Raw genomic sequence first — 15,485 nt, forward strand, 5'->3', positions numbered from 1 at the left:
TCTGTAATACCATTATTCAATATAAATTCCATTCACATCAATGCACCCATGGTTTAAGGTTTTAAGGAAAGGAAGAGCCTAGAATTTACATAATAAATCAAAATAAATGCATGACAGTGATTTTATTAAGCACAGGTTATTGTGATCCACAATATAGAATGTAAAAGAAAAAACAAGGACAAAAAGTCTATTGACACATCTGCCAACCTTAATGTAATCCGGTTGTTCATAGTTTTGATATCTACACTCTAAAAAATGCTGGGTTAAATACACCCCAGTGCTGGGTAAATATTGGACAGAACACATGCTGGGTTGTTTTCAACCAACATTTGGGTTAAATGTTTAACCCAACCTTCTGGGCAGTAACCCAACCGCTGGGTTCGTCCGTATTTTACCCACTGCTGGGTTGTATTTAACCCAGCATTTTTTTAGAGTGTAATTATTAATGTTACTGACTAAAATTATTGCTTAAAGTTAATGTCACAAGTTAGGATACTATTTATTTTACAACTGGGTCTAAGGGTTTGGTGACTCTTATTTTGAAATTACAGCCCTGGCTTTGTGATATGGGTGCGGTAATGTAAACTGCTGCTCTACATTGGCTGTTAAATTGTGATTAATTAAATGTTCAAATTATATGTTAAAGAGACAATAAAAGAACGTGATACTACAGTCACATGCACCTCAGAAGATAGTCTTTGCCTTGAAAAATTACCCTGTATAGATGCCATGATTTTTAGTTGTTTTTTTTTCTGAAGTGAAGTCACAAATTTAAAGCATAAGTAAAAAATAAAGTATGCATAATATATTCTAGATGATTTTGATTTTAATATATATCACATCATGTATTAAAATATGCATATTGTACTTATTTTTACATATAATAATTCTGCAGATTATAATAGACGTGAAGCTATTCTCATTATTGATACTGATGATTTTAAAAGTGATATCATTATCAAACCCATAGGCCGATGCTTTTTTTTTTTTTTTTTTTGGCCAATATAGCCAAGTAGCTGTAATTATGAACCTTTATTTTGAAAAATAGTATTATGACGTAATTCACTTAGCCGGAAGTGACTCTCAATCTTTATTTGCAGAGGAGCGCTCGTCCAGTTTTTCTCTGTAATTATTTTTATCAATAATTATTTTGTGTTTTTCGAATAAACAAATTACTGATTTAGGCGAACTGGGCAAATCCCAGTGTGGCATTGCTTGCCAATCTGTAGAAATGTCATAAATATGGTGTAAAAGGAAGAAGCCAGTTTTCCAGTCGGTGGGCGATTTTTTTTTTCCTCCATCATTAATAATCACCGGGAGGAATTGATCTGTTTTATCAAACGCAAGTATGTCAGGAAAACATTTCAACGTGCACGAAGTGGGCTGTTGCATCAAATACTTCATATTTGGATTTAATATTATATTTTGGGTGAGTTATGCATTTTTGACATTGTGTGCGAGCTGTGAATGTAACGTTACAGTCTTGCATTTTGTCGCCTGGGGTTTGCATTAAAACGCCTCTGTGTGTCTGACACATTGGCTGTGCCTCAAAACCTAGTAAGTTGCCTACCCAGACAGCATTGTCGAACGTTTATGATGGCCAAATGCTGTCGAACGTTCTAAATTCACGTATGAAACTCTAATTTGTGTTGAATGTATGGAGCCATCCTCTGTTGGATCTTTTAAATGCTATGATACAAAAATAATTATATGCGAACATTCCAAAGGGAGCTTATGCCCAGAAATTACAGTTTGAACATTCCAACATTCCGGGTGCTTTTTCTGTTACTAGAAACAATGTTCAGGCGTTCCAAACGCTCTTTATGCTGCTAACATGCTCGAAAATATAAATGCTCATGCACATATTATGTTAAAAAAATGAGGTTTGAACGTCCAAACATGCTTATGATTGCCAAAAAATGCTGTAAACTGTTGTAAACATGCTGTCAATGCAGGCAGCCAACTAGGTTTTGAGACACAACCCATGTGTCAGGTGGTTTTTGTCATGATAAAAATATGTACTTAAGCACAAACAAAATTTCAAAGGTAATTTATAGTGCTTATGCTAATATACATAATTTATTATGCTTCTTATTATTTAGTCATTTAGCAGATGCTTTTATTCAAAGCGACTTACAAATGAGGACATTAGAAGCAATCAAAACCAACAAAAGAGCAACAACATGCAAGTCTTGGTTAGCCTAACAGTACACGTAGAAAGCTAGAGTTAGTTTTACAAGAAAAGCTAGCAGTTAGAGAATAAATATGCAATTGATAGGGGGTCAAATGTGTGTTTTTTTTGTTTGTTTGTTTGTTTCTTTTTTATAAAAAGAAGACAGATAGATCAAATAAAATTAGAATAGAGAGTTAGAGGGTCAAATAAAGATTGAAGATATGTGTTTTTAGCTGTTTCTTGAAGATGGCTAAGGATTCAACTGCTTTGATTGAGTTGGGCAGGTCATTCCACCAGATGGGAACAGTTAATGAAAAAGTCAGTGAAAGTGATTTTGTGCCTCTATGGGATGGCACAATAATGCATTGTTCACTTGCAGAATGCAAGCTTCTAGAGAGCACACAAGTCTGAAGTAATGATTTTAGGTAAATGGGTGCAGAGCCAGTGGTGGTTCTGTAGGCAAACATTAATGCCTTGAATTTAATGCGAGCAGCTATTGGTAGCCAATGCAAATTGATAAACAGAGGTGTGACGTGTGTTCTTTTTGGCATTTGCAGCAGCATTTTGGATTAATTGTAGAGGTTTGATGGAATTGGCTGGAAGACCTGCCAAGAGAGCATTGCAATAGTCGAGTCTGGACAGAACAAGAGCCTGAACAAGGAGTTTTGTTGCATGTTCTGAGAGAAAGGGCCTGATCTTCTTAATATTGTATAATGCAAATCTGCAGGATCGGGCAGGTATAGCAATGTGGTCTGAGATATAAAGCTTATCAATCACAACTCCAAGGTTTCTGGCTGTTTTTGAAGGAGCTATGGTTGATTAGCCTAACTGGAAGGTGAAATTGTGATGAAGTGATGGGTTATAAGATTGATTGATTATTGACAATTATATTGATGGGATATAAGCTTATGCTTATATATACTTTTTAGCTGCTGGGGGTGGCGTTCCTGTCCGTGGCTCTGTGGGCCTGGAGTGAGAAGGTGAGTGAAGCCCATCTTTTACAAACACTTAATATATTAATCTATTTATGTGAGATCTTGGTCTAATTAAACTGAAATCAAGTTATTAGGGGCCAAGCATTGAAGGTGCTTAGGCATCTATTAGTTTTCTTATTATTATTCTTCTGCTTCTTCTTCCACTCTGGAAGTCTATGGCAGCCAATAGAACCACTTGTGGGAAAGTTGTGAAATTTGACACAGAGGACAGTCTCAATATTAACCATAGCAAATTTGGAGTCTCAGCTCAATGGCCTGAGGGCACATGAGTAGTTTCTACTGGTCAAAATATAAATACATTTTTAACCAAAAATCAGAAGTTAGATTCAGAGCGGCATACCAAATCAAACGATGCCACCAATAGGCCAAATTTGCACTCATGTTTCTGCTAATAACTTTTGAATCGTAAGATCTAAAAGCAAAATGTTTTCCTCTGATTCCTTGGCACATGCCAAGACGAACGTATACCAAAATGTACATTTCTACGGGTTAAGATTTTTTGCAATTTGGAATTTTCCAAAAAAAAAAAACAAGCTCGTCCTAGACGGTATGTCCAATTTTCAAACCATTTTTGTAAAGCTTGCTAACGAATTTGACGAAGTTTGTGCAAAAATGAACTTGAGGCTATATCTCGGCAATGCTTAAGTGGATACTGACCAAACTTGTTATGTGTTATAACAAGCAAGACCTGAGGGCACATGAGTAATTTCGGCACAACGCCACCTACTGGTCAAAAGATATTAAAAAAAAAATTCAAACACACCTGAACCAGTTAATCAAGGTGTTCAGGGCTACTTTATTACAGACAGGTGTGTTGAAGCAGGGTTGGAACTTAAGTCTGGAGGAAGGTGGCTCTCCAGAAGCAGGGTTGGAGTAATTAAAGACAGCTCCTTAGCTCTTCATTTTACCTCTGTTGTACTTGGCCCCTTAATTGCTGCTTGCAGCTATATTTATTCTCAGTTTTTTTCCCATTTGTATTTCCATCAGGGGGTTCTCTCCAACATATCCTCCATCACAGATCTGGGCGGGTTTGACCCAGTGTGGCTATTCCTCGTGGTGGGTGGTGTGATGTTTGTGCTTGGCTTCGCAGGATGCATCGGTGCTCTGAGGGAAAACTCCTTTCTACTTAAGTTTGTATGTTACGTTTTCTTTTTACCAGTGAGTTCAAGCAGACATTTTCAGCAATGTTTACTTAGCGCACCTGCCATCTGCCATAAATATGTTATGCTCTGAGTATTAAGCGAAGCGTGAATGTCCATATTGTGGTTCATGGACTTGCTCCAACTGATTTAACACACGTATTGAAGTAATTTGTTCATCACAAAATTATCAATTTGGGTACGTTCGAAAAAACTGTTTTTGGAACTTTAAGGAAGACATGTAGTGCTAAAGGGATGACATTTTTTTAATGCCAAAACTTGGATAGCATTTTGCACTTCGGGTTCTATTGTTCCGAAGTCAATGGGTTTTTGAATGGGTTTTTGGTTAAAAGCCTGAAATAAAGTGTGTGGTTAACACAAGCTCAAGATATTTTCATAAAAAAATCATCAATAATACCCACTTGGAAAAACCACTTATGGAAAAATCATATTGAGTTTTTATCAAGGGAATCCAGGTGATGCTAATTTTTCCAGGTTGGTCTACAAAATTTTGTCATCAGTGCAGAGCTCTATTCCAGTATTTGTAAGTCAATAAAACAATTGTGCTAAAGTTTTAGGTACATTTAAGGTTTCTGTCTTTGCATGATGAAGTGTTTTACACAACGCCGTTTCTGTGTCCTGTTTTGCAATGTACACATTAAAAGTGAAGGTTCCAGAAGAGGGTTTTCACAGTGATGACATAGAAACCCAAAAAGGTTCTGTGGCAAGAGTCTTACAAGAACAATTCTTAAAAGAACCATTTTTATCATTTTTATAATCTAAAGAATTCTAAGAACCATTTTAATAATGTAAAGAATCTTTTTGCTTTATAAAGAACCGTGGGTAATGGAAAGGTTCCATGGATGTTAAAGGTTTTTCATCTTATTTACAAAGCAAATTTGAATGGAGTCTGCATTGTATATGAAGTGGTTGAGCTGAATTCATTGCAAACGTTTAATTCTTGATCCTTAACGTGAACGTCTGAGAAATACTAATTCAATGCTGCTTTGCAAAAACTGTAAACAGAATGCTTATCTCAGCCGTGTGCAGACAAATGTGAATAGAGAGTGCAGGTGGGTAATCACATTTTTGAATGGCTGGATATGAGTAACTACGTAGGTAGGATTGACTGTGGTTTGAAAGTGTGTGAACTTCCTCAGGTTCTGATGGTCTCCTTTCATGTATATGAGAGAGGATGCTGTTAGAGATTTGTCAGAAGGTCAAGAATGGTGTTGCGAAACTATTACAAGAGGCCCGTTTCCTCTGTAGGGTAACAGAGGCTTTCTTAAAACATCTGGAAACACCAGATGAACTGTGGTGTCAGTCTGGAAGTATTCATTGAGGTCACAGTGACAAATCATTGCTCACTGTACTTGTATAAAAAATTGTGTGTGCAGCTGGAGATGAATGTTGTGAAAATATGTGACTGTTTTGAGATGGGAAGTGAGAACTGCGTCATCTCTAAAAAATGTGAATTTCTCTGTAAATGTTCTGAGAGATGTTGGCAGGGTCAGGAATCATAAACCAAAAAAAAAAAAATCGCTTGGTTTAATCTGCTGTGGGAATTTAACACATTCTTGACTTATTGGAGACCCTTAAAGCTGATATTATCCATCATGAGTTGTGTAACCAGAACTCTGCTGTCCTCTTCCACAGTTTTCTGTTTTTCTGGGAATCATATTTTTCCTGGAGTTGACCGCGGGAGTCTTGGCGTTTGTCTTTAAGGACTGGATTAAAGACCAGCTCAAGTTCTTCATCAACAACAATATTAGAGCATACAGAGATGACATTGACCTACAGAATCTCATTGACTTCACACAAGATTATGTAAGAACACACTGACACACACACACAAAACCAAACCACGAAAGTTTTTTTTGTTTGTTTTTTTTAAAGGTAAAGTTACTTTTATGTGGTAATCGCAATTTAAAGTGCAAACAGAAGTCTAAATCAATAAGTATGCACTTCTGAAATGTTTCTGTTTTTATTTATATATATATATACACACACACACACACACACACACACAGATTAATGCTGCCAAATGATTGATCGCATCCAAAGTTTTTGTACACATGCATGTGTGCGTGTATATGTTTCAGAAAAATAGGTTATGTATGAAATATTTATTTATAATGTAAATGCATCTAAATATTTTAAAAATATATACTGTGTGTGTGTATTTTATATATACACAATAAATATACACAGAGCACACACAGTACGCAAACAAAAACTTTGGATGCGATTAATAGTTTGACCACACTAATATGTATGTATGGGCTGGGCAAGTTAATGCGTTATCGTGATTAATTGATTAACGCAGACAATTATTTTATCGTGCATTAACGCAGTTTTATTATTATTATGAAAGACCGTTGCTCCCTGGCTCTGAATACACATACAGACAAACCATAGGTCACAGGCGAGGTGGGGTGTTGATCAGTACTGGCTTGGTATTGGCATCATCACGCGTCTCAACCAATGAGAGCATTCGGGGTGTGCCTAAGACTGCTTATCCCTACTTGGCAGCGCTCGCATGAATGCTCCTGACAAAGTTATTTAGGCTAAACCTCAACATTCACAAACCACTGTTTACTGTTATTTCAAGAATGCAACGTGCTCGTAACCATACGTGTGAAATGGGATGTTTCTGATAGCACGTGAAGACAGCAGAGAAGCGCTCTCTCTCAGCACAGTGGAGTGCATCGTTTTGTTAACTTTGTGATTTATTATTTTGAGTCGTTTGGGACATGGTAGCACACGGCCCTCTAAAAATATATTGCTTTACAGATCTATCTATTTGCCGCTCAGAAATGTTCACGCAATCATGCTGCACGTATCAGTAGCTCTGCGCTCCGGCGCAGCTTGCGCTCACACTACATGTGTACCACGCCCGTGCCCGACTGAACCGTGCTCTGGCCCACCTCTTCCAACTGAGTCAGGGCCGGCTAAACGAACCACGCCCGAGCGATCACACTAGTCAAGCGAACCGGGCTTTGGGGGTCAAACGTGCTCGGGCACGGTTAAGATTGCCTAGTGTGAGTACACCCTTATTCTCCCGCATCCCGCACACACAAGTCTCTCACCCACACTCGCCCATCAAGTGTTGTCCCACGCCACACTCTGTTGCGTTGGGTCCCGCGATCGTGCAGGTCTCTACTCAGAATGTGCCTGTTATAATGTTATGATCGAGGCTCTGGACTCTGAGCATAACTTTTTTTTTTTTTTTTTTTTATATATATATATATATATATATATATATATATATATATATATATATATATATATATATATATATATATATATAACAAACTATAAAATATTTTCTATAAAAACGTTAATGCCCTGGCAGTGGTAAATAGCTTGTTTTATATTTAATTTGATTACATTAATGTTATAAGTTGAGATTTATAATAAATATTTTAACTGCTACTTTGTAAAAAATACTGGTGTAAAAAAAAGCACCTTATTTGTTTAAAGTGTTTGCAAACCAAATGTTATTGCACTTTTGTTCGTACAGTATAGCAGTACTTATAAAGGGGGGAAAAAGTGCACAATATACTACTTTTGAATGCATTATTGAATTGTGCATAATACGATTAATCGCGATAAAAAAAAAATTAACATGCGTACGTATGCATGTACACACACACACGTATTCATTAGCCATTCAATGAGTTATTCATATTTAGTTCTATTACTATTAAGACAAATATTAAATAGGAAAATGTAAAAATACACTTGATTTTTGCAATTTTCTGAGCTAGCAGCAATATGTTCAAATCTGTAATGGCTTTTAGCTATTGGTTGGTTTGCACATGGATATTCAATACATGTATGTTTCTGCAGTGGGAGTGTTGTGGAGCATTTGGACCTGAAGACTGGAATCTGAACATTTACTTTAATTGTACTGACACTAATCTGAGCAGAGAGAAATGTGGGGTTCCCTTTTCCTGCTGCACCAAGGACCCTGCTGTGAGTAAACCCAGCATATACACTCTTAACATGCATGCAGCACACACAGAAACACACGTCTTCCAGTCATCTTACTGCCTAGAGTCTCCTTCCAGAAGACCTGGGAACATAAACGGGAAGTGATGTAGATCCGGCAAACAGAGCGCATTCACATACAACACAACAGTTATCTATTTAATATAATGCTTAAAGCCTATGATTTAATGTGGAATGTTAAGTTATCCAGAGGACTAAATCCTGGCTTTCTTATTGTTTTCCTTCTCAAAGGAGGATGTGATAAACACACAGTGTGGATATGACATTCGAGCGAAAGATGTAAGTACGCAATTGCCAAAAGAATATTCACACACAAAGTCATCCTTTATTCACAAACTTTCTTTTTCTGTGGAACAAAATTGGATTTAAAGCTCCTAGCCACTCCTTTTCATATAAACGAAGTGACTGAGAACTGGGACTGTCAATGTCCAAAATGAGACAAAATCCCCATAAGTGTTATGAAAGTGGTTCATATGCACTATATTCCAAGTTCTCTGAAGCCATACGATAGCTTACTCTAAGGTTTTGTAAGTAGAATTGTTTAATATTTTGTATCTTTGGCTAATGTGTGTTTTTATGTGTGAAGGACAACGAGCAGAAGATGTTTATACACACAAAAGGATGTGTACCACAGTTTGAGAAATGGTTACAGGAGAATTTAACCGTAGTTGCCGGAATCTTCATAGGAATTGCACTTCTGCAGGTGAATAAACAACAATTGTCATTTGAAATACACATGCAGGCTGAACATTGTATGTTGTGTATGTCCCACTATAAACAGCAGTCATTTATAAGTGAAGGAGGGGAAAAAAAACTGATAATTTACAAAATGTAGTCTCCTTGACTGTAATGCAGCGTCTTCTAAGAGTATCAAGACATTGACAGTTCTGTTGTTTTACATTTTTATCCTACATTTTAATTCTTTTGTTTATTAATAGGCTCTGAAACCTAACAATATTTAATTAAAATATATTATTTATATAACTTGCAGGTAGCGTTGTATCGTCAGCCTGTGAGATCACTGATACACAATATCATCATGCTAATGTATTTAATTATTTTCTTTTAGTTTTATAGCTGGAGAGTGAACCAACTCCAGAGTACGGCTAAAAGCAGCCTAATGTTAGTGTAGTCTACACATTATCTTTTTTGTCAAGTAGCATATGGATGTCATGTCATAAAATAATTTTAATATGAGTGTATTCGTATTTAACATGATCACAATTTAATAAAAGCATTGTAAGTTACTCATTATAATGCTTACATTTCCTCAGTTGTACAACGAGCAGCTACAGAAAATGAGCAAAGAACATTTACTTCATCAAAGAACAACATCACTGACTTGAGTCTAGCGCGAGTTTAGTGAAGCCATCTCTTAAAATTACTTCACACATACATCTGCACTTTGTTTATGATGAGAGAATTCGCGAGAGAGCAGAATTCAGTCTGCGAGCGTGCACTGAACTGCAAAACTCCGGTATTTCAGCGATGACTCATCTGAACGCTCCTGATTGGCTATTGCATTCATAAGATCAACAGAATCGTGTGTAATAATCTTGATCTTGTCAAAGGTATCAACCACAGTTGATACACAATACTTTGGTCTATCGGCACAACCCAAGTAAAGACATTGTTACTGTTACAAAAGAATTCTATTTCAAATGCTGATTTTTTTAAAATTTTCTATTAATCAAAGCATACTGGGAAAAAAGGTAATCTATCATGGTTTTCACAAAAATATAAAAAAGATTGTTTTTAATGCATTTTTGATCAAATAAATGCAGCCTCTGTGATTGTTACTAATTCTCCCCAAACTTTTGAACGGTAGTGTAGGAGCTTTGACAATTTAATAAACAGGGCCCTCTGATGCGTTAAAACCCTTGAATATTGATTTATAGAAGTATTAAATTTTTAATGCATTGTTTTAATTTATCTCCAGTGTTTGTGAGTGCTCTTTCATTTCAGCAGCTGTCCTTCAAATTTACAACCGAAACACAATCTGCCAAGTGTGGTTATCTTATTGATTTGAAGACAGCTGTGTTCTCTTTAGGGCATATAATAGTTTAGAATTAGATTTAATAATGTCCAGGAAGACACAGTGATGATTGATTAATTCAGTGTTGTTTTGTTTTGCCTGATATAAAAACCTTTTCCCTGCTTCTAGATATTTGGGATCTGTCTGGCACAGAATCTTCTGAGTGATATTGAGGCGGTCAGGGAGAGCTGGTAAGGAACATCCCTGATAAAAGAATTACACGGTCATGAGATCTGCATTTTGATTAGCGTCACAACACAAGACTAACAATGAAACTGACTAATGCAGATACATTGACTAATTTCGCATTTAAAAAGTGGGTCATAGTATATTCAGCCTTTTATTAAAACCATCTTTTTTTATATTCATTTAGACTTGCAGCATACACCTGCTTGGTTTAATGCAGTTTCAGTCCAAACTCATAGCAAGCACACTGGATGAAACCTTATTTTCTTAAGCTGTGAGTCTGATGGTAATGGGCAGGTAGAGAATGTCACATCTTACTAACATCTCTGTTTTTCATCCTCCAGTTTGTTCACCTGAAGCACTCGAGTCGTTCTGCAGACAGATCCTCCATTTCTCTGTCAGTCAGCAACAGGGTTGGCACATTGTCATCACAGTATCCTAGCAACCAGTGAGGGATTCCATTCACATACCTCCTTTATATTCCAATGTACAGCGACATGTTTTGCTTTTAATCCTTAAAGTACAAAATTCAACAGTATTAACACACAGTATTAACATTAAAAATGTAGTCTTTAGGAAACACTTAAAGGAATAGTTCACTCATAACAGAAAATGTACTCTCTGCCAGGCAATCCAAGATGTATATGAGTTTGTTTCTTCATCAGAACAGGTTTGGAGAAATGTAGCATCACATCACTTGCTCACCAATGGATACTCTGCAGTGAATGGGTGCCGTCAGAATGAGTCCAAACAGCTGAAAAAAAAAAAACATCATTATAATCCACAAGTAATCAACACCACTCCAGTCCATCAATTAACATCTTGTAAAGTAAAAAGCTGCAAAAAAAACTTCTGGACATAATACCATTGTCCATAATAACACTTCACAAGACATTAATTGATGGAGTCATGTGGATTATTGTGAGATTTTTATCAGCTGTTTGAACTCTCATTCTGACGGCACCCATTCACTACCCATTTCAGCAGATTTTCATTTTTGGGTGAACTATTCCTTTAAGGCCACTTGCATTCTTTCTGTAACATTTTTTGACTGTTGGTTTATGTGCAGTATATATGCTTCAGATGAGCATATATTTGACACAATGAGCATTGCATTTTGCAATTTCAAATTAATGCAGCTAAAAACGTACATAATTTATGATCACGGTATAATTGATCAGTTGGGTAGAAGATGCAATGATTCAGTTATTTCCATGTTTGGGCAAATGCAAGCAAGCTCAGTGTCTATAGGTTATTATTAGTTCTGAGTCGGTGCACTTTATTCTGCACTGTTTGTAGGGAGAAAATAAAAATAAAAAATCTGTAACTGTGCAGAATGGATATTTAAATGATAAAATGTTTGTCAATGCTAAGTACTATTGTTCTATTGGTAGTTAAATACATGATCAGATTAGGCTAAGTATTTATTACTTGAGGGGGATGTGTAGAATTTTGCGAATGACTAGCATTCTGTGGAGATCAGATTCTGTGCAGACTCAGTTTAAGTGAGAGAGTAGCCTGCAGATTGTGTTCAGTGAAGAGTTCCTGTCTACTTCACACTACATGAGTGTTTGACTCACATTATGACTTTCAAATGTACATAATCCATTGAGACTATTTGTTTAATTTGTTCACATTGTCAGATTGTGTGTGTGTGTATATTACCTGTTTAATGGATTTTATAAAAACACAGTTGCTTTTGAAACTAAGGGAAAATTGACTGCATGTTTATTGGAATAACACTACATTTTCCCGGTGTGTTCAGCTATATGAAGATATTTTTGTGATTCGCTATGTTTATCTGTACTGGATTTTCAAATTATAGCCACTGTGTAAGTAATGGTGTCACTAGAATGTTTAAAAAAAAATTAGCACTGAGATTTTGCCAGATTTCAGACTGTCAGACTGACAAAAAAAAAAACTACCAAACTTGGTATATGGGTGAATTTCATGTCAAAGTTCTCCAAGTAGAAAAATTATATTTTTCATAACATTAAGGTTGTGACATTATTTTTATGGCATTTAAGCATGTTTCCCCTTCCAATTCTCTAATGGCAAAAATAGCTGTATTTGTATAATTATTTAAATAATTTAATACAAAATGTATTTGTTGTCTTTCATTTCTGAGAATTAATTTAAAAAAAAAAGTTTCCAGATTCCAGACAGTATAATTTTCAATACAATGAGATTCCTTGAGAATGATGTGAATTCCAAAAAAACGAATGGTAATGGTACAAAAAAAAAAATATATATATATATATATAGGATTACAACATACACCTTCAATTTAATTCACAGTTGATTTTGATGAAAGCATCTGCCAAATGCATAAATATAAAAATTACTATAACTGGGACATGTTATGAGATTCACCCATATCGACTGAATATTGAAATATTTCTGAAGTCGTAGTGTCTTTGCCAGAAAGATGAGAATGTTTTGCTTTGATTGTGAAATGAATCTGCAGGCTGTTAGATAATGGTTTTGTATTTGAAATACAAGCTAATTTAATGAATCCCTATGGTTGTGTTAATGCCTTTTCACTTTACACTTTCCTGATGTGTGTAACCTTATTATATCATAATATGTTTGTTTTATTAAAGTTTTGGAACGTCTTGGTTAAAAGTAAAAAAACTGCATTTAAACTGGCTTCCAGTGGTTTTGCAGTTTGTGCACAGTGAAACTGGAGAACGGGCATTTTAGTATTAAAAACATACAGGTCTAATAATTTTTGTCTAGCATTTGTAATCTAGCCTGAATTTTAGCCCATGCAGTGTCTGGCTTAAAACTCATAGCTTCAACTTTTGGTACACTGTTGACTGTAAGTGCCATAAAAATATTAAATAAATATTGGCATATTTTCTCAATTTCTCCAATAAAATATTTCTTAGTAATAAGATATTTAGAGTTACGTTTTGTAAGATCATTAAAACTTTATTGTTATAGTTCTTGCCCTTGGTGTGAACAGGCCATAAATATGTTTTAATAATGGCATGCTTGAGAAAAAAAAAAAGATTTTTGAGCCGGATGTGCATTTCTTATTTTTTTGCTTGAAATGTATTTTGTTTTTATTTAGTTCTTATTTTCCCTGTTTCTGTGTCATTTCTAAATATTAATTTTACACCATCTTATTTGACAAATGTAATAAACAATTTACATTGTTTCCCAATATGGTGGTACAGGAAACAATAAATTTCATATGTTTTTGTATGTGTGGTAAGCCCGTGTCTGTGACTCTTTACTAGATGCTACTTTACTAGATGTCTATAAAATTGAACTATCACCAACCTAGGCTCACATGCCATGCAGTGTTTTAAAATGTTAATCTTTATAAAATTCAATATATCAAGAAAGTGAGTGTTAAAAAACAACAAACTAATTAAAATTTATAACTTCATTGTACTCTTGTTACTAAAATTATTTAAATAGAATTTATTGCAATTTGTACATTGCACAAGAAGATTGTAAATGAATATGTTACTATCTATTAAAATTTGCTTGTGTTTAATAAAGTAGTAGATATGAGCATAATATTATAGTGTAGCTTTTATTGAAATTGTTGCTATTCCTCATGCAGTTGTAAGTATAGACATTAGATGGCGCTAGAGGATTTTTTTGTAAAGTCGTGACGTATTGTCAAGTATGGTGACCCATACTCGAAATTGGTGCTCTGCGTTTAACCCATCCAAGTGCACACACACAGCAGTGAGTAGTGAACAAATGCACACACACACACACACACACCGTGAACACACACCCGGAGCAGTGGGCAGCCATGCTGCGGCGCCCGGGGAGCAGTTGGGGGTTCGGTGCCTTGCTCAAGGGCACCTCAGTCGTGGTATTGAGGGTGGAGAGAGGATGGTATGAAAGATGATATCCCAGGTGTCAGAGTACCTGTCCTTTAAAGATAAGCTGATGAAGGAGGTCAGGATTTAATTGTGAAAATTAAATAGAACTGAATATTTATTTATAGCTGTTCAAGAACAGTAACATCATTACAAACATTTATTCATGTATAATTACTCATTAGCGACTGATTCTGTAACACTTATTCTGTAACGTTTACAGATTAACCTTTGCTTGAGTCTTTATGGTTTATGCTTAAATAAACTGCATTCATTTCACAGTTAACACAAAGCATAGATCTTCATCATAAGACATATAATTAAACACTATTATGTTCTGTTAAAAAGTATTAGGCTATTCCTTGAATTCTAGCAATTAACATTAAATTATAAATATGAAACATATTTTGACAAAGGTAACGTTTAACACACACACACACTTAACTAAATTTCAGGAGTGTGTCCACCTTGAGACCTTGCTGGGAATGAAACTGCGATGCCTAAATCACCTTAAGTGCACTTCCTTATACAACCCTTCTTCTTGCTTTTGGAAGCAGCATTGGTAATCTAAGAAGATTAGGATCTACTGTGTTTTCTTAATCTCACCACGATTAAAATAGGATTAGAAGTCATCTCCTGGCCTCGGTGTCACAGTAACTGCTCAGTGGCACTGACTCTGTCTTTCTGTCCCATGGAGCAAAGGCACAGCAATAGGGGTCACTGTGTTTTGAACTGTCATCATGTCACTTTTCACTTTTTTCATACTGACAAATGCTGTACATATAAGATTAATGGTCATAATTCAACACTTTAAATATGTAAATTTGAAATTAATAGCCACCATATAAGACCATTTTGTAAAGTAAGGGCTCAGTAAGGCCAGGGATTGGTTTAGTGGGTTTTAGTGAGTCTTGTGTTAGATTTAAAGACTCCTTAACAGTAGAGATGTCAGTCATTTTAATATATATATATATATATATATATATATATACAGTATATAAGTTAAACTAACTTCTAGTACAGTTAATAAATAGTTATTTATTAAACAGTGCATACTTTCACAAGAAAAATAGTTAAAATGTATACTGTATAAAAATA

General features: G+C 35.4%; 1 protein-coding gene across 1 annotated transcript; it reads left to right on the forward strand.

Annotated features, from left to right (window-relative positions):
- Window positions 1-1,065: 1,065 nt before the first annotated feature.
- On the forward strand, window positions 1,066-12,394 carry tspan5b (tetraspanin 5b). The gene is made up of 9 exons (XM_079422230.1): window positions 1,066-1,429; window positions 3,103-3,153; window positions 4,156-4,302; window positions 5,964-6,134; window positions 8,160-8,285; window positions 8,553-8,600; window positions 8,908-9,024; window positions 10,486-10,547; window positions 10,887-12,394. The coding sequence occupies exons 1-9, from the start codon at window positions 1,349-1,351 to the stop codon at window positions 10,897-10,899; spliced, it is 816 nt and encodes a 271-aa protein (XP_079278356.1). The 5' UTR covers window positions 1,066-1,348; the 3' UTR covers window positions 10,900-12,394.
- The last annotated feature ends 3,091 nt before the right edge of the window (window positions 12,395-15,485 follow it).

The sequence above is a fragment of the Barbus barbus genome (assembly GCF_936440315.1).
Source record: "Barbus barbus genome assembly, chromosome: 7".
Lineage (NCBI taxonomy): Eukaryota > Metazoa > Chordata > Actinopteri > Cypriniformes > Cyprinidae > Barbus > Barbus barbus.